The 21,756-nt window shown below is 42.1% G+C and overlaps 1 protein-coding gene and 1 non-coding gene across 4 annotated transcripts in view; both read left to right on the top strand.

The window, feature by feature from the left end:
* ttll5 (tubulin tyrosine ligase-like family, member 5) overlaps window positions 1-21,756 on the top strand; it is a 161,427-nt gene that overhangs the window by 81,054 nt on the left and 58,617 nt on the right. Inside the window, exons 26-27 of one of the 3 annotated variants that reach the window (XM_072913676.1) lie at window positions 209-339; window positions 428-449. In XM_072913676.1, the coding sequence (XP_072769777.1) occupies window positions 209-339; window positions 428-434 (138 nt within the window). In that variant the 3' untranslated portion in view covers window positions 435-449. Of the gene's footprint in view, window positions 1-208; window positions 340-427; window positions 450-3,977; window positions 4,235-21,756 lie in introns of those variants that run through there. The other 2 variants (XM_061968740.2, XM_061968736.2) reach the window with 2 other exon arrangements.
* On the top strand, window positions 14,447-14,519 carry trnav-uac (transfer RNA valine (anticodon UAC)). Its single transcript has one exon. It is a non-coding gene; the product is annotated as a tRNA-Val (tRNA).

Genomic DNA, 21,756 nt, shown 5'->3' with positions numbered 1-21,756 from the left:
TATTATTAATTTGACAATTTGAAAGACCAATGGAAAGGGGAAGGGTTTAATAGCTTAATAGTTCCCATATTTTGTGAATACATACACAAAAAAGTTTAGATGCATTTTTTTCATGTCATTGAATGAGCAAGTGTTTCTAAACTTTTTACAGACATACCGGTACACAGTTTTGAATTCAATGTTTGCCGTTGTTCTCTACCCTCCACAGTTGACAAGGCTAAACCTGGCGAGCAGGATCTTGAGCGGAGAAAGCCCACAGATGTCTCACCAGGCCGCCGTTACCCAAGGACCCTCAAAGGCGGAACCCTCTGGCACTGGTCCTCTTAGAAACAACACCTTGTAAGTCCAAGTAATGTTGAACATCAAACATTAAGCACAAACATTTTACTTTTTCTGCCTTGGTGTTGGTCTGGACCCCTGGATGCAGAGACTAAAAACAGAGCGTGCAGGTAGGAGACCTCTTTATCAAGGACAGTGCAGGAAGTACAAAAACAAAGATGTACAGAATACAGGCTTAGGAAGCATAGGGAAAGCTAGGCATCATGTCAAAGTACAAAGTAAAATGATCCAGCACCACTCAGAAGACAGAGCTGACATTAAAAGCATCCTGATTGGCAACAATGGACAGGTGTGTCCTGATTGCCAATCATGGACAGTAAAGAGAGCCACCGCTCAGACAAGAGAAGTGATTGCAAACAGGAGGTGAAAACAAAAATAAGTGCGCTGGACAGGAAATAATACAAAAACTAACGAAACTCCAAGTCCAAACTGCCATGTGAGATCATGGCATTAATATTGAGACAACATGTAATTTCCATTTGTGAATTTTATTTTCTATAAAAAAAAATGTATTGGTTTAATTTGACTGATAACAGTTTATATTTCCCCGTGTGGCAAATATGCAGCTTATTAGTACACTTATAAATGGTGCATGTCACATGCTCATTAACTGCAAAGGTAAACAGTACTGTAAATCCATCTTCCATGTTCTTTGTGTTTCAGTGTTTTTCCCCCATATATGTCTACCAGGCCCAAAGAGTTACAGTATTGCATCTGAATGGTTTGCTTTTAAAAGTCTTGTATTTTTACTGTACAGCGCCCATAAATGATAAATGTTTCAGAGGAGCAGCTCAGGTATCAAGCATTGTTTCTCTCTGTCCAAATTCCTGTCTTGAGGATGTCTTTGTGTGATTTATAATAGAAACTTGGAGCCTCTCTGAGCCCAGGAGTGCATTTGGTCACACTCAATAGCATCTAAAGTCGCTCTCAGTGGTCTCACATGGACGTGCAGATTGAAGAGTGTTAGTGTAATGATAGTGGAGAGGACACCTCCCTCCGGGAAGACTAGTTACAGTTGACACTTAACAATGTTGTGGTTTTGATTCACTTTAATGCTGTTCAAAGATTAATGAGTTTGCTTCCTGAAGTGGCGTTTGACCTCCACTACTTAGACTTAGACTTCGACTTCAACAAACTTTATTGATCCACAAGGGAAATTGTTCTTTTTTTGTTTTTAGTTTTGTATTTTTTCTGCCAACTTGGACTTCCCTCTTCACATAGATCTCACTTCATATTCTTTATGATAAACATGCAATATTTAAGTATTCTTTCATAATATTCACAACCTAATTGTGTTTGGCCTGTAAATGTAGGTGACCATTTATCGCTGAGTTTAGACCTCATGTTGTTGGATACCGATTGTTTTTGGAGTCCAGCACATCCTCAGTTTTAGAGCTGTGAGGGAATTCTAAGAATGTTTGGCTTTTCCCTTTTAAAATGTTTTATTCAAACAAATCATGAATGAGTTTTTTTTCTACGGCAGATAGTTTGCAGTAGCCTTTATAAACAGTATTGATTTCCCAATATACAAATGTTTTTTTAGTTAGTTAGCAATATAACTCAAATAGTTAAGGGCTAATTTTCATGAATTTTCTGGGAATGTCTAAAATGGGATAAGAAACAATTTATTTTGGGGGTGATCCTGACCATTTGTACTGTGTTACAAAAGCGGCAACCTGCTGTCACCATTGCAAAGAGTGAACCCTCTTGCAGCCTGTTTGGAAATTTCAGATGAACAAAACAAACACGCACGGACATGGCAATTTAATTTTATCCTTTGATTAATTATCTTTGCCAGAAGGTTATGTATTCGCTGAGGTTTGTTTGTTTGCTAGTTAGCAACATAAAAGTTATAGAGAGATTTTTAAGAAACTTTCAGGAAATGGCAGAAATAGAATAAGGAACAGGTGATTACATTTTGGGGGTTGTTCGGGATCACCATTTGGATTCAGCAACTTTTTCAAGAATGCTTTGCTATTGTGAGATAGGGCCTGGTGGAGGTCTGCGCACAGTGCTTTTTTAGTTGTTGCATGCGTCACACCGGACAGGACTGATTATGCAGACAACCTGAAGTCTTTTGTGGGCTTTGGGCAATAATCTTTGTTAGGAATAATGCTGTTACATAATAACGTACTAAAGCTGTTATTTTTCTAGTAATGAGTCATATAATGAATTAGTTTTACGTAAGTTACAACACCGTTACAATACGTCTGATGTAACATGGCACGCCATTTTTGAGGTGGTTGTGTTGATGCCAACAAGACAGTGTCAGAATCTCAGCATTCAGGAAGTAGCTCTTTACTTGTGCAAGCAATAGCCACCACAGGCACACACACAGTTACTACTACTACGGGGGAATAATGAACAACAAAAAGTTAAAGTGATACATTATGTACGCTTGGGGACACCTCTTAACTGTAGATACCAGATATTTGAAAGCAATAATAACTTTTCCTGATAATTAATTACATCTATTAAAAAGTAATTCTGTTGGCAATAAAAATTACTTTTTTTGGAAAGTAACCGTAATTAATTACTTCTTAAAAGTACATTTCCTGACACTGGGAGTAGCGGTGTCCTGCTTCTATAGTGTAGTAGTTATCCCGTCTGCTTTACACACAGACGTTTATGGTTGAGTCCTTAGTAGTACAGGGGTCTTCAACTGGTAGCTCGGGAGCTACCAATAAGTTACCACCTGAGTTTCAGTAGATCACCAAAGGGTCAAATAATATTTGTCCAACTCTTTGTGTTTTAATAACTTGGACGATAGGCCTCTATTTAATGACACATTACCACAAAATTGTTATGTATTGTCAAAGGGAAGGAGGCGACACCAAGGCAGAACTGCGGTTTAGAAGGTTTATTTAAACCTTTGATGAATGTGTGGGGTGTGTATGCTACCACTAGTGAATGAATGCGGACGATGTGTGGAATTAACAATGTGATATTTACCAGTGGGTGTTGTCGGTGCGTGTTGAGTGAATCTTTCACCAAATCCAAGGGTGAAGGCAAAGAGGCAGTCAGTGGGGAGGCAAGCAGTCGGGGGCAGGAGAGAGGCAACAATGTCAATGTCCAGGCAGTGGTCAAGGATCAAGGGAGGCAAGCAAAGATCCGGGAGGGAGTCGTGAGGCAAGACACGAACACGGGTAACAGGGAAGACACTGTGGAAGACACAAAGGACATCAATAAGGAACGAGGAAGAGCACAAAGAAGGCAAGCAAGGAACGAGGGAGGGTGCCAGACGTGATGCTTACTCAGGGAAGATTGGCTACGTTCTGGCGAAGGTCTCCTGGGTCCGCTGTCTCCTGGGTCCGCTGTCTTTTATGCCGCTCCCTCATGTCAAGTCCAGGTGTGCTGATGCACAATTGTCTGCAGCCTTGTTGCTGCGTGGGTGTGCCGCGCCCTGGGGCGTTTCCAGACGAGCAGCCAGAGGAGGAACTCTGACAAACAGTTGCAGGAGGAATGCGGGTACGAGTCCGCGCCGTGACAAAAATAGCATAAAGAGAATCACTAAATTGTTTGAATGGAGATTTGTTTTGTAAATTAAGTAACATTTTAATGTTGACTGTTAAGTTGGAGATCTCTGCCCCAGTGGAACCAACCTTTACTAATCAGGAGGTTATTATTTTGGTTTCTAGGTTCCCCCTTTAAACTGTCTTAAATACCTTCAGGGAATATACCTGTCACGTTTGCGCATCATGTTGCTGGTGGCGTGACCCCAGGATGCAGAGATGGACATTGACGTGCAGGTAAAACATTTTTTTAATTAAGAAGAGCTGGAACAAAAAGTTCATTAAGGCTCTGGATGCTGTGGGGCTGTCTTGGTTGACAAGACTCTGCAACATCGTGTGGACATCGGGGGCGGTACCTCTGGATTGGCAGACCGGGGTGGTGGTTCCTCTCTTTAAGAAGGGGAACCGGAGGGTGTGTTCCAACTATCGTGGGATCACACTCCTCAGCCTTCCTGGTAAGGTCTATTCAGGTGTACTGGAGAGGAGGCTGTTTGGTAAATGTTCAAAACAGATGACCGCGCCTGTTCTTGTGTTGGCAGGCAAACACTTAAATATGCTTTTGTAAAAAATATATTGTAACTAAAATGACTTATGTTTAGTAAAGGACCAAGGACGTCTGGAACCTGGGTGCTCATCATCGGCCATCAATGAAAAAAGAATGCCCACCACCCAGATAAGTGTGCGCCGATTAATATTGTCCGCCACCCGAATATGTGTGCGCCGAATCCACCGACTAAGGTTGCCCGCCAATGTGTGCGCGACGAATACGATTGCCAACCACTACAATATGAAGTATACATGATAAAACATTGAATATTAAAAATATTTTAAACTAACTTGTTTACTTCCCCTCCTCTCTGAGCTGCCACCTTATCGTGGTAGAGGAGTTTGTGTGTCCCAATGATCTTAGGAGCTATGTTGTCCAGGGGTTCCCATGCCCCCTGGTAGGGTCTCCCAAGACAAACAGGTCCTCGGTGAGGGATCAGATAAAGAGCAGCTCAAAGACTTCTATGGGAATACAAAAACAGAGAGTACGATTTCCCTCGCCCAGATGCGGGTCACCGGGGCCCCTTTCTGGAGCCAGGCCTGGAGTTGGCGCACAATGGCGAGCGCCTGGTGGCCAGGCCTGTCCCCATGGAGATCGGCCGGGCACAGCCCGAAGAGGCAACGTGGGTCCCCCCTCCAATGGGCTCACCACTCATGGGAGGGGCCATAGAGGTCCGGTGCATTGTGAGCTGGGCGGAAGCCGAAGGCAGGGCAATTGGCGGTCCGATCCTCGGCTACAGAAGCTAACTCTTAAGACGTGGAATGTCACCTCGCTGGGGGGGAAGGAGCCTGAGCTAGTGCGCGAGGTGGAGAAGTTCCGGCTGGATATAGTCGGACTCACTTTGACGCACAGCAAGGGCTCTGGAACCAGTTCTCTTGAGAGGGGCTGGAGTCTCTTCCAAACTGGCTTTGCACGCAGTGAGAGGCGACGGGCTGGGGTAGCAATTCTTGTTCCCCCCGGGTCAAAGCCTGCACGTTGGAGTTCAACCCAGTGGACGAGAGGGTAGCTTCCCTCCGCCTTCGGGTGGGGGGCGGGCGGGTCCTGACTGTTGTTTGTGCTTATGCACCAAACAGCACCAAACAGCAGTTCAGAGTACCCACCCTTTTAGGATACACTCGAGGGAGTACTGGAAAGTGCTCCTCCGGGTGATTCCCTTGTCCTACTGGGGAACTTCAACGCTCATGTTGGCAACGACAGTGAAACCTGGAGAGGCGTGATTGGGAAGAATGGCCGCCCGGATATGAACCTGAGCGGTGTTTTGTTATTGGACTTTTGTGCTCTTCACAGATTGTCCATAACAAACTTCCAGGACACCCTAGGCCGCAGTTCCATGATCGCCTTTGTAGTTGTGTCATCGGATTTGCGGCCTCATGTTTTGGACACTCGGGTGAAGAGAGGGGCAGAGCTTTCTACCGATCACCACCTGGTGGTGAGTTGGCTGCGATGGTGGGGGAGGATGCCGGACAGCCCTGGCAGGCCCAAACGCAGTGTGAGGGTCTGCTGGGAACGTCTGGCAGATTCTCCTGTCAGAGAGAGTTTCAATTCCCACCTCCGGAAGAACTTTGGACATGTCACGAGGGAGGTGCTGGACATTGAGTCAGAGTGGACCATGTTCCGCACCTCTATTGTCGAGGCGGCTGATTGGAGCTGTACCCGCAAGGTAGTTGGTGCCTGTCGTGGTGGTAATCCTAGAACCCGTTGGTGGACACCGATGGTGGGGAATGCCGTCAAGCTGAAGAAAGAGTCCTACCTGGAGAGGCGTGATTGGGAAGAATGGCCTCCCGGATCTGAACCCGAGTGGTGTTTTGTTACTGGACTTTTGTGCTCATCACAGATTGTCCATAACGAACACCATGTTCAAACATAAGGGTGTCCATATGTGCACTTGGCACCAGGACACCCCAGGCAGCATTTCCATGATCGACTTTGTAGTTGTGTCATCGGATTTGCGGCCTCATGTTTTGGACACTCGGGTGAAGAGAGGGGCAGAGCTTTCTACCGATCACCACCTGGTGGTGAGTTGGCTGCAATGGTGGGGGAGGATGCCGGACAGCCCTGGCAGGCCCAAACGCAGTGTGAGGGTCTGCTGGGAACGCCTGGCAGATTCTCCTGTCAGAGAGAGTTCCAATTCCCACCTCCGGAAGAACTTTGGACATGTCACGAGGGAGGTGCTGGACGATGAGTCAGAGTGGACCATGTTCCGCACCTCTATTGTCGAGGCGGCTTATTGGAGCTGTGTCCGCAAGGTAGTTGGTGCCTGTCGTGGCGGTAATCCCAGAACCCGTTGGTGGACACCGGCAGTGAGGGATGCCGTCAAGCTGAAGAAAGTGTCCTATCGAGTTATTTTGGCTCATAGGACTCCGGAGGCAGCGGACAGGTACCAACAGGCCAAGCGGTGTGCGGTTTCAGCGGTCGCGGAGGCAAAAACTCGGACATGGGAGAAGTTCAGGGAAGCCATGGAAAACGACTTCCGGACGGCTTCGAAGCAATTCTGGACCACTATCCGCCGCTTCAGGAAGGGGAAGCAGTGCACTGTCAACACCGTGTATGGTGAGGATGGTGTTCTGCTGACCTCGACTGCGGATGTTGTGGATCGGTGGAGGGAATACTTCGAAGACCTCCTCAATCCCACCAACACGTCTTCCTATGAGGAAGCAGTGCCTGGGGAATCTGTGGTGGGCTCTCCTATTTCTGGGGCTGGATTATCTTGAGGTAGTTAAAAAGCTCCTCGGTGGCAAGGCCCTGGGGGTGGATGAGACCCCCCGGAGTTCCTCAAAGCTCTAGATGCTGTGGGGCTGTCTTGGTTGACAAGACTCTGTAGCATCGCGTGGACATTGGGGGCAGTACCTTTGGACTGGCAGACCGGAGTGGTGGTTCCTCTCTTTAAGAAGGGGAACCAGAGGGTGTGGTCCAAGTATCGTGGGATCACACTCCTCAGCCTTCCCGGTAAGGTTTATTCAGGTGTACTGGAGAGGAGGCTACGCTGGATAGTTAAACCTCGGATTCAGGAGGAACAGTGTGGTTTTCGTCCTGGTCGTGGAACTGTGGACCAGCTCTATACTCTCGGCAGGGTCCTTGAGTGTCCCTCGAGAAGTCCTGTGGGGAGTGCTCAGAGAGTATGGGTTATCGGACTGTCTGATTGTGGCGGTCCGCTCCCTGTACGATCAGTGTCAGAGTTTTGTCCGCATTGCTGGCAGTAAGTCGGACACGTTTCCAGTGAGGGTTGGACTCCGCCAAGGCTGCCCTTTGTCACCGATTCTGTTCATAACTTTTATGGACAGAATTCCTAGGTGCAGTCAAGGCGTTGAGGGTATCTGGTTTGGTGGCAGCAGGATTAGGTCTTTGCTTTTTGCAGATGATGTGGTCCAGATGGCTTCATCTGGCCAGGATCTTCAGCTCTCACTGGATCGGTTCGCAGCCGAGTGTGAAGCGGCCAGGATGAGAATCAGCAACTCCAAGTCTGAGTCCATGGTTCTCGCCCGGAAAAGGGTGGAGTGCCATCTCCGGGTTAGGGAGGAGACCCTGCCCCAAGTGGAGGAGTACAAGTACCTCTGAGTCTTGTTCACGAGTGAGGGAAGAGTGAATCATGAGATCGACAGGCGGATCGGTGCGGCGTCTTCAGTAATGCGAACGCTGTATAGATCCGTTGTGGTGAAGAAGGAGCTGAGCCGGAAGGCAAAGCTCTCAATTTACCAGTCGATCCACGTTCCCATCCTCACCTGTGGTCATGAGCTTTGGGTTATGACCGAAAGGACAAGATCACGGGTACAAGCGGCCGAAATTAGTTTCCTTCGCCGGGTGGCGGGGCTCTCCCTTAGAGATAGGGTGATAAGCTCTGCCATCCGGGGGGAGCTCAAAGTAAAGCCGCTGCTCCTCCACATCGAGAGGAGCCAGATGAGGTGGTTCGGGCATCTGGTGAGGATGCCACCCGAACGTCTCCCTAGGGAGGTGTTTAGGGCACGTCCGACCGGTAGGAGACCACGGGGAAGACCTAGGACACGTTGGGTAGACTATGTCTCCCGGCTGGCCTGGGAACGCCTCGGGATCCCCCGGGAAGAGCTGGACGAAGTGGCTGGGGAGAGGAAAGTCTGGGCTTCCCTGCTTAGGCTGCTGCCCCCGCGACCCGACCTCGGATAAGCGGAAGAAGATGGATGGATGTTTACTTCCCTGACAACCTCCTTAAATGTTTGTAATCGGAAATATCTAACTATCCATCCATTTTTTAGCAATGTACCTCAAGCAACTAAAATTCTTTAAAGAAGAAGTGTGGAGAGTGTTTTGCATATTACCCACCAGGCCTAGTAAAAGGGTTAAACAAGTATATTTTTTAATTGTGTATGGTACTATTAGACATTTTTTATAATTTCCACATAGTTCAGTGGGCAAGTTCTGTGTTTTTGTATCACATATTTCAACATTCTGTTTTGGGTTTTGATTAATTGGACCATGAATTGGAAAGGTTGTCCAAATTAGAATCTATATAATGCAACTTGTGTTTGTGCAATACACGTGGTCAATAATATTTTCTGTGAACCTCTCTCATCGGGTGGCATACCAAATCATAATATCCCTTAGTTAATGTTTTACAAATACATTTGGGACAATACGCAGGTTGTAGTTTAGGGACCCCTGAATTAAGCAAATATTAGGCGTACCACTAGATGGAGCCCGAGTGGTACGTGTACCACAGTTTGAAAACACTGCTTCAAATCCTTTCGCCCCTGAGTGGGGTGGCACCTCGGGTGGCCTACCAGATTCTAAGGTGCTACCCCCTCGACACGAACTTGTGTATTCCCACCTGTCCCATAATAAATGTCTGATCGTGATATCAGTCACTGTACTTTAATAGATCTTCTTTATACTTTGTGAGCAGCATATACCTATGATGTTTCTTAAACTGGCTCATATTAGTACTTTTTTTTAAGATCTTTACTTAATTTGTTGCATATTTTAATTCCACAAACAAAATATTCTAAATGCTTTCAGTGTTGTGTATGCAGTTCTGTTTATGCCAAATATTGTATTTTCCTCTCTTGCCTAAGATAACTGTTGCATGTTTCTGGGCAGCCTGTTGTTGTTTGCTTTGTGAATCATATTAGCAGGTTGAAAGTGTAAAGGATCTGTGAATTTCATTGTTTTAGATTTGATAAACAGATAATGTGTTCATTCCCTGTATCCAGCGTTACAGATTATAATTTTCTGGAGTATCGTTAGTGATTACGTTTGTAATTATTTCCCTATATCTTAACATCTTAGCACAGTTAGTCAAGTAAGACAAGAGAACAGTACGTAGTAGGGAGTGGCTTTTGATTCAGAATTGATTTAGGTTATTCAATATTTAAATATTTATTGCCACTTTATGTTATATGTACTTCATATGTGGTTTCCAGCTCACTTTGATATCTGTTATAACACCTAGAAATGTGTTTTATTTTACCATGTCAGTGTCTACACCAGTGGTTCTGAAACTTTTACAAGTACCACTTCAAAAAACACTTGGCCCTCCAAGTGCCACCATAATGGCATACAATACTGTAGCAGAGTAGGCCTAAGTATTCGTTAAAAACAAGGCAGATATTTTTTTAACCAATATATTCAATATTTTTGGCCACTGTAACATTACACACAATTTGAAGAGTAACACTGTCTTTGAATATTTAAATGACTCTTTGGCGTACCACTAGATAGAGCCTGCGTACCACTAGTGGTCTGCATACCACAGTTTTGAGAATAACTGTTTTTCCAAATAACATTGTATGGTTTGCACTTCAATTCAAGGATACACTGTTTTTATCAAGTCATTTTTGTGGTTTCCTTATTTTCTTCAGTTTTCCTTACTTCCTGTGTATTTTCCCCTGAGAAGAATGAAGTAGTGTCGTATGCAAATAATATTAGCTTTAGGTATTTTGATTGTACGGATGTTGTTGACATGAAAATTGTTTGTAAATTGTTATATTTGTAGAGGAGTACCAGCATTTCCCAAAGGCATTTTATATGGCAATGCAAATTTTGATGTGCAATTCTAAAGCAAACACTATGACTTTTTAATCCATAAACTCTATATATTTTTGGTTTTATCACTCAGTCAATTACTGGTAAAACAACAACAACAAAAAAGAATGTGTTAATCAAATCCACACTTCAAGTTAGTCTTTCACACAATTATACTGTTTTTGTGAGAGGTGACATTAAATGTCTCCCAGGTGACAAATAGCTCCTTTTATGTTCCCTGTCTACATTGGCCTGCCACACAAAAAGCTCCCTTGTTGCCTAATCCTCCCACTCTTGGTTTGGCTTTAGCCTCCCCCTGCTCTGAATATGCTTTAATAAGATATTAGTACAGATATCAGGATGACTTTGCCTCAGCGCCGCTCAGAATTTCCCAAGGCCCTCCCCTTACACTTCAGCTGACGGTTTGGGCCAAACATACTGAAACTGTTAGGCGCACTGGCTCTTAAGGCAACCACAGGGGTGAATTATGATCTGCTCCAAAGAGCAGTGTGGGTCTTTGAAGTGCTGTTGCCAGGATATAGCAGGTATGCTGCATCAGCACTCTGAACAGCGGCTGCTTCTTTAGTACCGAACGTCAGCTGGTTGGGAAACAACACCGCTTGTCCTGATACAACCACAGTAAACTTTAGGATTATTTCCGGCAAGTGGATCATCTGGCAGATATGTGCCGACCTGTGTTCAGTGCACTTGTGAACTGATCTACAGTAGAGCGCACATCTGAAAACATTCATCGGAACACTACTCAGTGTTTGTGATTTTATCTTGAAAATATTTGTATTTTTCCCATGTAACAATTGTGGTTTGTTGTATTAAATCACCAGCAGCTCATGGTGTAATGTTAACACATTTATGAGTCTACAGTTGTGTTAGCACCCTCGCCACAGAAGCAGACATCTAAACTATTGTCTGTGCGTGCATGTGGTATTTTTATCTGGGCTCAGAACTTTGTCACATTGTTGTTGGACTAGGTTAAATATTGTCAAGACCTTCCAGACCTTTATCAGCCAGTTTGCTGAACGAACAACCCAGCTAATAAAAAGAAGTTCAACATTTTCACCAAAAGTTCCACAAAATTGGCTTGATGTCTATCCGCCTTTGAATTTAAAAGATGTTTTTATTCGCAACTGATTAGAGCCAGATGTTTTAATAGGAGGGAGGGTGGTTTTATGCTATCCAGTGCGCTGTGTTACTACATGCGTGTAGGGCCATACTTGTTGGTAGTAATAGTTTATCTTTTAAATGACCAAAATATGCAGTTTCTCAAGCAATCAGCCCCTTTTAGGGGGCTATGACTTTAAGATTTTGTCTGTCTATTTTCCCACATTTACACTGAGTTAGATTAATGTTGCATATGTGCTCAACTTACACTGCTGCATTGTTTGACCAGAAGTCATATCAGCGTACTAAAGCATAGAGAGCACAGCGGGGAGTCAGGCAGGAAGTCTCGGATATTCCAAGAGCTGTTCCTTTCACTCATTTTTTTTTCTTTTTCCCCTGCATCTCAATAGTAAAGCTAAAATTAACAGTTGACGTGACAAATTGTCAGACCATATGCTTATACAATACAGTATTGGCACTGCAGCTCCCTGTGGTCCAATGTAAAAAAAAAATGCCGCCAAGTTAAAGAAATGTCTGGCGTAAACAAAGAAGGGGTTCTTGTTTTGTCTGCTGGCCTCTGACCTTGTAAGGTTCACAAACAAGCGTTTGTTCCAAATTGAAAAAAATTAATTGACCTGTGGTCACACCACTTGTTGTAAAATATGCAATACATTTCACTTAAGCAATATAAGATAATTATCACACGTTGTTATTCAGAATTAGATAGATAGACAAATATTCATTGACATAGTCAAAATGTTTTTGTATATTGTAGCTGTTGTTTTAAGTTAGTAGACCAATGGAAAAATTATATGTGGGGAATTCCCAAGAACCATTTTGTCAATAAGACCCTTTGGGATCTAATTTCCTCAACTGTGCTGGTTACGCTCTCTATTTTAGTCCAATCTCTCATCACTGGTTCTAATAGCGCTCTTTAGGGCTTTATTTTTAGCTGCAAGAAGCCAAAAATAATGCAGCACACCAGACACAAATACTGTACATTAGATGTGACCTATCAGGGGAACGCAGAACATTTAGGGGATTTTAGGGACTGCTGCTTGTGGTTCCATACTGTAGTGGTCAGAGTGTCTGCTGTACACCCACGAGGTCCTGGGTTCAATCCCCAGTAAAACCAGTGATAATGGCTAACATGTGGTGAACAAGTTATTTTCTTGAATTTAGCAGATCGGTCATTTTACCTAGTGTAACAGAATCAATGGACTGCTTCTTCTTTGGGGTAGTTCATAATGTAGTGGTCATCACATCTGATTTATACGCCAAGAGTCCTTGATCTAGTTCAGGGGTCGGCAACCTTTACCACTCAAAGAGCCATTTTGACCCGCTTCACAAATTCAAGAAAACAATGGGAGCCACAAAACTCTTTTGAAATTTAAAATGAAATAACACTGAATACAAAGTTGTTTTTTTTGCTTTGTGCTATGTTAACCAGCCCACGAGACGTTATTTTGCGGCCCGCACCTCAATATAAACATTTTATGTTAGCGCGGCCCACAAGTTTTATATGAATGGCACTTGACAACCCTCCCGATTTTTCCGGGAGACTCCTGACATTCAGGTCAAGTATTCTATCGGATATCTGCTGATTTTCACCCAAACAACAATGATAAGGGCGTGCCGTGATGGCACTGTCTTTAGCGCCCTCTACAGCCTGTACTAACAGCGTGCCAGCCCAGTTTCATGTTGTATGAGGTTTCTGCAGACACACATGACTGACTGCAAGGCATACTTACTCAACAGTCATACAGTTCACACTGAGGGTGACCGTATAAAACAACTTTTAACACTCTTACTAATATGCGCCACACTGTGAACCCACACCAAAAAAGAATGACAAACACATTTCGGGAGAACATCCGCACCGTGAGACAACATAAACACAACAGAACAAATACCCAGAATCCCATGCAGCACTAACTCTTCCGGGCTACATTATACACCCCCGCTACCACCAAACCCTCCCCCCCCCAACCCTGCCCCCCCACACATCAAACCCCCCCTCCGTGCGTCGGTTGAGGTGGGCGGGGAGTATACCTTGCAGTCACGTACGTGTGTGTGGGGCAGAGCCTGCATACAAAATGGGACTGGACCTGCACGCACATAGTGTAAAATCGGACGCTAAAGGCTCTGCCATCACGGCACGCCCTCAATGTTGTTGCCCCAGGAGATTTTCGGGAGAGGCACTGCAATTCGGAAGTCTCCCGGAAAAATCGGGAGGGTCAACAAGTATGCAGCTGAGCCGCATCAGAGTGATCAAAGAGCCGTATGCGGTTCCGGAGCCGCGGGTTGCCGACCCCTGATCTAGTTCCTCCAGGATTTTTTCTTCGTTCTCAGTACAACCATCAATTCATATTGGCTGCTTCTTTTTTTAAATCAGCAGATTAAACTTCGTATTTCCTCCTCCCCAAGAAAGTGGAATACTTCAGTGTCTCTCTTTATGATTCATTTCATTTAGTTCTATTTATATATTACATATTTACTGTACATATATGTTCATCTTCATGCTATTTTTACTCATTTTATTATTAATCATAGTTCTTGGTATTTGTACACCTTTTATTATCTTTATTTTCCAGCGTTCCTGAGAGGGAGCCCTCAGCATCAGGGACGTTGTCTGCCATGGCTCGGGGGGTGCTTTTGTCAGCATCTTTTTGTCAGCTCTTGTGATAGTGTCTCTTCACCTGGCTCCTCTGTACTCAGCCATGCAGTCATCCGTGCGTGCACGTGTGCGTGCGTGTGTTGGTTTATCTGTCTGTGTATGTTACTGATGTTGGAGGAGGTCGGTCATCAGGGCATTGTTTTTACATCTGGAAAGCACATTGTGTTGCATTTGTTTTATAAGTGAAATGCGCTTTATAAATAAAGTTCGATTGATTGTAAACCTGAAACTTTTTATGTATGTCAAGGAGTCCAGTGTTATGGTTTCATAGTGTAGTGGTCATCACGTCTGCTGTACACGCAGAAGATCCTGGGTTCAAGACCCAGTGGAACCGAAAGTAATAGCTGACATCACGTGTGGTGATCGAGTTTCTTTCTGAAATTAGCAGATCTGGCATTTTACCTAGTGGAACAGAATTGTCCAAATTTTGTTGGTAAGATGAAGAATCAATAGGGACAGCTTTTTGGTAGTTCATAGTGTAGTGGTAATCACGTCTGAATTACAAGCTGAAGGTCCTTGATCCAGTCTCTCCAAGATTTGTTAAGATTTCTTTGTGATTGTTTGAGTGCTGCTCAAGGACAAATTGATTCTCGCAAATGACAATGATTGGCCAACATGCGCTGGAAAGTTGCAACAATTGGACAAAGTTGCAAGGTAGCGCAAAATTTGCTGCTATTGGTGCAATCGCAACATTGCAAATTCCTAGAGGAACTGTTGATTCAACCCCCAGCGCAGCCATGATGTTATTATGGTTAGGCTGCTTTCTTGAAATCAGCAGCAATGTATTTTCATTATCTGTTCTCCCAGAAAGTGGAATTTTCCAGTTGCTCCTGATGTTGCACCATCCTTATATATGTCCCTTCTTTGTTATCGTCACCCACATTATATTGGCAAAGCTATTGGGACTGGTGGCCATTTCACCTAGCCATACATTTTGTTTTAACTAGTGAAACAGAATTGCTTAGGGATAAATTCAATTGAAGAACATGATGATTTAACGTGCATTGACGCATTAGAAAAAGCGCTATAGAAATCGAATCCATTTGTATTATTATTGGGCAAAGTTGTGCATCCGGGCATCATTTGCAGCGATGAATTTGCGTGAATTCATGATTGAAAATTACTGATGGATCTGTTTATTCAATCGTTAGTACAACCATGAATTCATAATGGTCAAGTGTATGTCTTAAAATTTGCATATGGATCTTCTTTTTTTTCATTCCCTGAGAAAGTGGAATACTTCAGTATCTCTTGATGTTGCAACATCAATGTGAATTTATTTTCTTTCCTAGTTACTGCGAGGCAGTGGCCACATTATGAAGGAAAAAGTAGGACCTTGGTCTTGTGTTTCTATAGTGTAGTGGTCATCACATCTGTTTTGCATGCAGAAAGTCATGGGTTCAATCTCCAGGGGAACCAATAATTGCTAACATGTGGTGATCAAGTTTGTTTCTTGAAATCAGCAGATAGTCTTTTACCTTGTGGAACGGAATTGCACAAAATGTCTTGGTAAGATGAAGAACAAGCATGGACCGCTTCTGTGTAGTGGTTCAGTAGTGTAGTAGTCATCGCGTCTGCTTTACACACAGAAAGCTCGGGTTTGGTCTCTAGTAGAACATGATCTTATAATGGTTACGCTGCTTTCTTGAAATCAGCAGATTGGTATTTTGAGTGCCTCTTCTCCCAGAAAGTGGAATACTGTTGCTCCTGATGTTGCACCTTCTTTGTAACTGTCCAGAAGCAAGAGTACCGGTACTTGTTGTCAAAGAAATCAAGGATTTGGACAAATATTGAAGCTTACAGAGCTACGACAACTATAATGGAGCCGGACGGAAAACAATTATCATCTACAAAGTTCCAAGTGATTACTGAACAAAAATATCTGTATTCAGGAGCACATTCATCCACACCTATGGACATTCATACAGCAACACAAAAGATTGCTGAATAGGAAAATTCGTAACTGAAAACCTTCTGCAATATAGATCATAATAGTCTGGAATTAGAGAAGGATATAGATCTAGATACACATTTTTTCTTCCACATCAGGAATAACTGTTTTTATCATACAGATGAACAATATAATAACAACATTATGACCGACAACAAACTGTCGATTATTATCTCAGAAATATTAATAGATGCTAAAAAAATTATATATTTTAATCTGGAATTAAATAAACTGAATTACATCAACAACACCAACAACAACAGAGGAGGAGTGGCTGTGTACGTGATTAAGAACATGTCATTTGCTATCGATAATATTTTAGAGTGTTTAACCATTGAAATATGTCATGAAAAAAAGCAAAAATGTACTGATCAGCTGTATATATAGAACAACTAAGTCGAACATTGAAACGTTGGAGAACTGGATTAAGGCAACTTTTATTGAAATTAGTCAAAAAGTATTTGTCTTATGTGGTGACTTCAACATTGACCTCTTGAACCCTAACAAACAAAAGTCCACTAATATCTTCATAGATACAATATATAGTATGAGTTAATATATTTTAAAATCGCAAGGCCAAGCAGAATAACAGCACACAGTGCCACACTTATTGATAATGTTTTTTACCAATTATTTTGATAATACTGCAAGTGGTCTGCTAATATCTGACATCAGTGATCTTAAGCCAATTTTCATAATCTATTACGGAAACTACAAGAAGAGGAACATCAGTCAGTCAGCTTCAGTTTATTTCGATCATGCATACAATAAAATGACAAAGTAATACATCACATATTTCCAGTTGTTTCATTACAGCATGTCCGAAAAGTAGTAGAACCCAATTGATGGTAAACAGTGTGCAGCTGCAGTGTTTTGGGATCTCAAAACATGTAAGCAATACTAGGTGAACACATGTCTACAGCCAGGCCCGGCCCTAACCAATCTGGCGCCCTAGGCAAGATTTTAGGTGGCGCCCAACCCCCCCCTCACAAGAAACCGAATAGCTTTATCTTTGACCTTTTTTTTACTTACAACTATACCTAATATATAAAGGGGTGGACAAGTGACTATTACCTGCAGGGCAAACATTAGCTAACCAGAAGGCAATAACAATGTAAACAAAAACACCTGCTTAAAAGATAATACCTGAGGAATGTAAGGTGGGAGTACAGTAATTACCTAACATTACATTATTATTTTCCATAACAATTTAGCCCCCTCCACAATATTAACCCGACGTTAAAACAGAACTAGCTATTTATTGATTAGCAATTGCCGAATCATGTAACATTAGCTTAATGCTAACAAGCCAGGTTACTATCACATTCTGTAACAGACAAATAATTTAATGTAGGCTAACGTTACCTACCTGCTACCTCTGTCTTTTCTCGTTTCTACTCCTCTTCTTTTCTCTTTTTTCTTCCTTGGGCACCTGACAGTTTTGGCCGTTTTGACATCTTGTGTTGATTTTTTGATGTGGTGACGTCCAAAAAGAGTCATGATACGGGAAGGGAGGGGGGGGGGGGGCGTAATGTTGTAACAAATAATATTTCTATTAAATAGGCTTTACTTTGCATTTTAATTAACGTGGGATTATTTTTTTGTATTTAGAAATAATAGTACCAACTTTCTTTCTTTTTTTTTTTTTCTCCAACATTTGTGGCACTGGCGTGGCGCCCCCTGATGGACGGCGCCCTTAGCATTTGCCTATACGGCCTATGCCATGGGCCGGCCCTGTCTACAGCGCTAAATATATCTTGTGGCGTACCCCAGGGATCAATACTGGAACCACAACTGTTCAATCTGTTTATAAACGACATTTGTAAAGTTAGTACCGTATTTTTCGGACTATAAGTCGCTCCGGAGTATAAGTCGCACCGGCTGAAAATGCATGATAAAGAAGGAAAAAATGGTAATATGGTAAGAGTCATTCAAATAACTATAACATATCGAACATGCTATACGTTTACCAAACAATCTGTCACTCCTAATCGCTAAATCCGATGAAATCTTATACGTCTAGTCTCTTACGTGAATGAGCTAAATAATAGTATTTGATATTTTACGGTAATGTGTTAATAATTTCACACATAAGTCGCTCCTGAGTATAAGTCGCACCCCCGGCCAAACTGAAAAAAAACTGTGACTTATAGTCCGAAAAATACAGTACTATTTGCAGACAACAAGACTGCATTTTGGACAGGAGAGAACACACAGAAGTTAATACCAATAATAACAGAATAAATGAACCAATTAAAGAGATGGTTTGACCAACAACGACTATCTTTGAATCTCAGTAAAACTATAAAAAATGTTATTCAGTAACAGTATAAGAGAAAGTCAAACACAAATACAATTAAACAAAGTAGACATTAAAAGGGTAACATTTTTAGGTGTAATCATAGACGAAAAAATGAACTGGAAATCTAATGTAAAGAACATACAACGTAAAGTAGCAAGAAACACATCAATAATGAATAATGCAAAATATTTTCTGGACCAAAAATCACTCCGTATAATGCTTGCTAGCAAGTGTTATCATATATGAGTTATTGTGTAGGAATATGGGGAAATAATTACAAACGTACACTTCATTCACGAACGGTGTTACAGAATAGATCAGTTAGATTAATACATAATGTTGGATATTGAGAAAACTCAAAACTTTTATTTAATGAATGAAAAATATTGAAATTTAATGACTTGGTGCATTTGCAAACAGCTACAATTATGTACAAAGTAAACTATAACCTGCTACCCAAGAATGTACAACAAGTCTTTTCAACAAAAGAAGTGTCGTGGTCATCACCTGTCTTTTACATGGATAAGGTCTTGGGTTCATTCCTCAGTGGAACCAGAAATAGTCACATGCAATGATCAAGTTTGTTTGGTGAAATCAGCAGTTAAGTAATTTTACCAAGTGGAACAGAATTGTCCAAAATGTCTTGGTCAGACAAAGAATAAATAGTACTGCTTATTTGTGGTAGTTCTGTTTGTAGTAACGCTACACCCAGAAAGTATATAATTTATTTTGTTGTTGCTGTGAGCAAGTACGCACACAATGCAGGCGCAAGTAGTGGGACAACTGGACATTATACTGTCACGATGCAATCTTCAGCTCAGCTCAGTTTTTTATTTTCCTGGACGTGCAAACAAGGTTTAATTGGAGAACAGACTTAAGTTGACAATTAAACTCCTCAATCAGCAATCTCAGTAATCTGAAAGTAAACACAAATATGGAACCAACCACAGATAAATACATACTGTATGCCGAAACATATACTGTAAAACTTTGACATTTTAAATGTATTTCAAGGAGAAATGTATTGTGGTTTCATAGTGTAGTCGTCGTCACATCTGCTTTACCCATAGAAGATCCTGGGTTCAATCCTCAGTGTAGCCAATTTATAACAGCTGCCCATAATTTGCAGGGATATTTTAAATATATGTGAATTGGGTTGATTACAATGTCACACATTCGTGGAGGGTCTGTTGATTCATTCAAATGAACAATTAACATGTACAACTTCTCTGTGGTGGTTCTGTCGTGTAGTGGCCACCCAGTTGCCTTTACATTCTGAAAGTCTTTGGGTTCAAACCTGAGTGGAACCAAAACAATGTAATAATTAAGCCACTTTCTTGAAATCAGCAGATTGGTATTTTGATAGAAAGTGGAATATTTAGGTCTATCCTGATACTGTGATGATGTTGCTAAATGATGGTATTCTCATTGCCTCTTTCCCAAGACAGTGGAATAAAGTCTTCCCTCAAAATTCCTGTGAAATAGGAACGCTACGGCGCAGATGGTAGGGCAGCCTTGCCAGCAATTTAAGAGGTTCCAGGTTTGATTCCAGTGTCCGCCATCCTAGTCATGGTTGTTGAGTACTTGGGCAAGACACTTCACCCTTGCTCCTGATGGGTCGTGGTTAGCGCCTTGCGTGGCAGCTTCTGCCGTCAGTGTGTGAATGGGTGAATGTGATGTATAATGTAAAGCGCTTTGGGTATTGTCCCAGGTATAGTAAAGGGTTTTATAAATACAGACTATTTACCATTTTATGATTTATATGAGTATTATATGCATGTCTTTATAAACCCTCCACAAACTCTACACAGCTTTCATATACTCCTTTAAACACTTCCTATTCTCTTAAAACACCCCATGCATTCTAAGACTATGTTTACAGTGCAGGCCAAAGTGGCCCAAATCAGAATTTTTTTTTAATCTGTTTTTTTTCCTAGCTGACTGTTTACACTGCAAGTAAAATATGATTTTTATCAGACTCCAGTGTAAACGCGCACAGGCCCCAATGTGGCCCCAATGTGGCCTCAATGTGGCCTCAATGTGGCCCCAATGTGGCCTCAACGTCACTTGCATGCGCACATCGATAAAGTAAAAAAAGGAGGACCGGGAGGAAGTTGCTACTGCTACAAAACAAAACAAAAGTCGCAACATCTTAAAAATTTGTTTTTTTTTTACATGAAAAAAAATACAGTGATATAATGTATGAATGGATACAGTATATACAGTATATATTTGGGAGGGTTCTAATCTTTTAAGGGCTGTTAAGTAGAGAAGACAAGGACATCAGCGTGGATCTACGTGAGCTTTATTTTTCAACTTGCCGGTAAGCAAATGCGTCAGAGCATCAATTCCGGTCCTTCAACAATCACTATTCCCTCGAAATCAAATTATATATTCATATATTACATATAGCCTATTATTTGTGCACTATTGACAAGTGATGCACCGCAAATTTGGTCGTCTTAAATAGACTTTGCTCACCGAAACCGGATGTTGTGATGAAATATTCTCTTCCGCTGGCGACTGCGTCTTTCCCGCACACACGAGTGACGTAGCTCGCCCAAAGCTGACGAAAAGTCACATACGGGTCGCATTCGGGTTGCATTGTTTTTCGACTAAAGTCACATTTGAAAAGGTCAGATTCCAATCTGATTTTAGGACTACCTTCTGGTGTGGCCTGAATCTGATGCGAAAAGATCAGATTTGAAATATTTTGGAGCGTTCAGACTGGCAAAAAAATCAGATCATCATCTGTGTCACTTGAGGGCAAAAAAATCTGATTTGGTGTGCAGTGTAAACAGGGCCTAAACAGGCATAATTTAACATGAAACGTCAATGGGTTATTAAATCTCAATGTAGTCAATGATATTCTAAAATTGACGATGCACTTACGCAAAGTGGTGTGGGGACTCTGTACTCCAGTAGCTCCTGATATTGCACCAAGTTATGGTTGGGGTTTTATGCATAATGTTAAACTGCTTCCTTGAAATCAGCAGATTGGTATTTTGATGTTTTTTCTTTCTGATAATGGAATATTCCAGTGTCTCGTGATGTTGCACCTTCATTGGGAATTGATCCTCTTTGTTACTGTGAGGAAATTACCACATTATGTAGAACAAGTTCTGGAACAAACAAATAGAAAAATATATTCAAACTATCAGAAAGTAAAATAATGTATTTGTTATAAGAAATAGGGAACCCTTCAAACACATAGTGTATGCTGCAACACTTTCTGTCAGCCCAAAAGTTTTTATGTACTTCAAGAATTTATGTTTTTGCTTCATAGTGAGGTGGTCATCACATCTGCTTTACACGCAG

The sequence above is a fragment of the Nerophis lumbriciformis genome, linkage group LG08 (genome assembly GCF_033978685.3).
Source record: "Nerophis lumbriciformis linkage group LG08, RoL_Nlum_v2.1, whole genome shotgun sequence".
Classification (NCBI taxonomy): Eukaryota; Metazoa; Chordata; class Actinopteri; order Syngnathiformes; family Syngnathidae; genus Nerophis; species Nerophis lumbriciformis.
The sequence above is the reverse complement of the archived record's forward strand: the minus strand, read 5'-3'. Positions and strand labels throughout refer to the sequence as shown.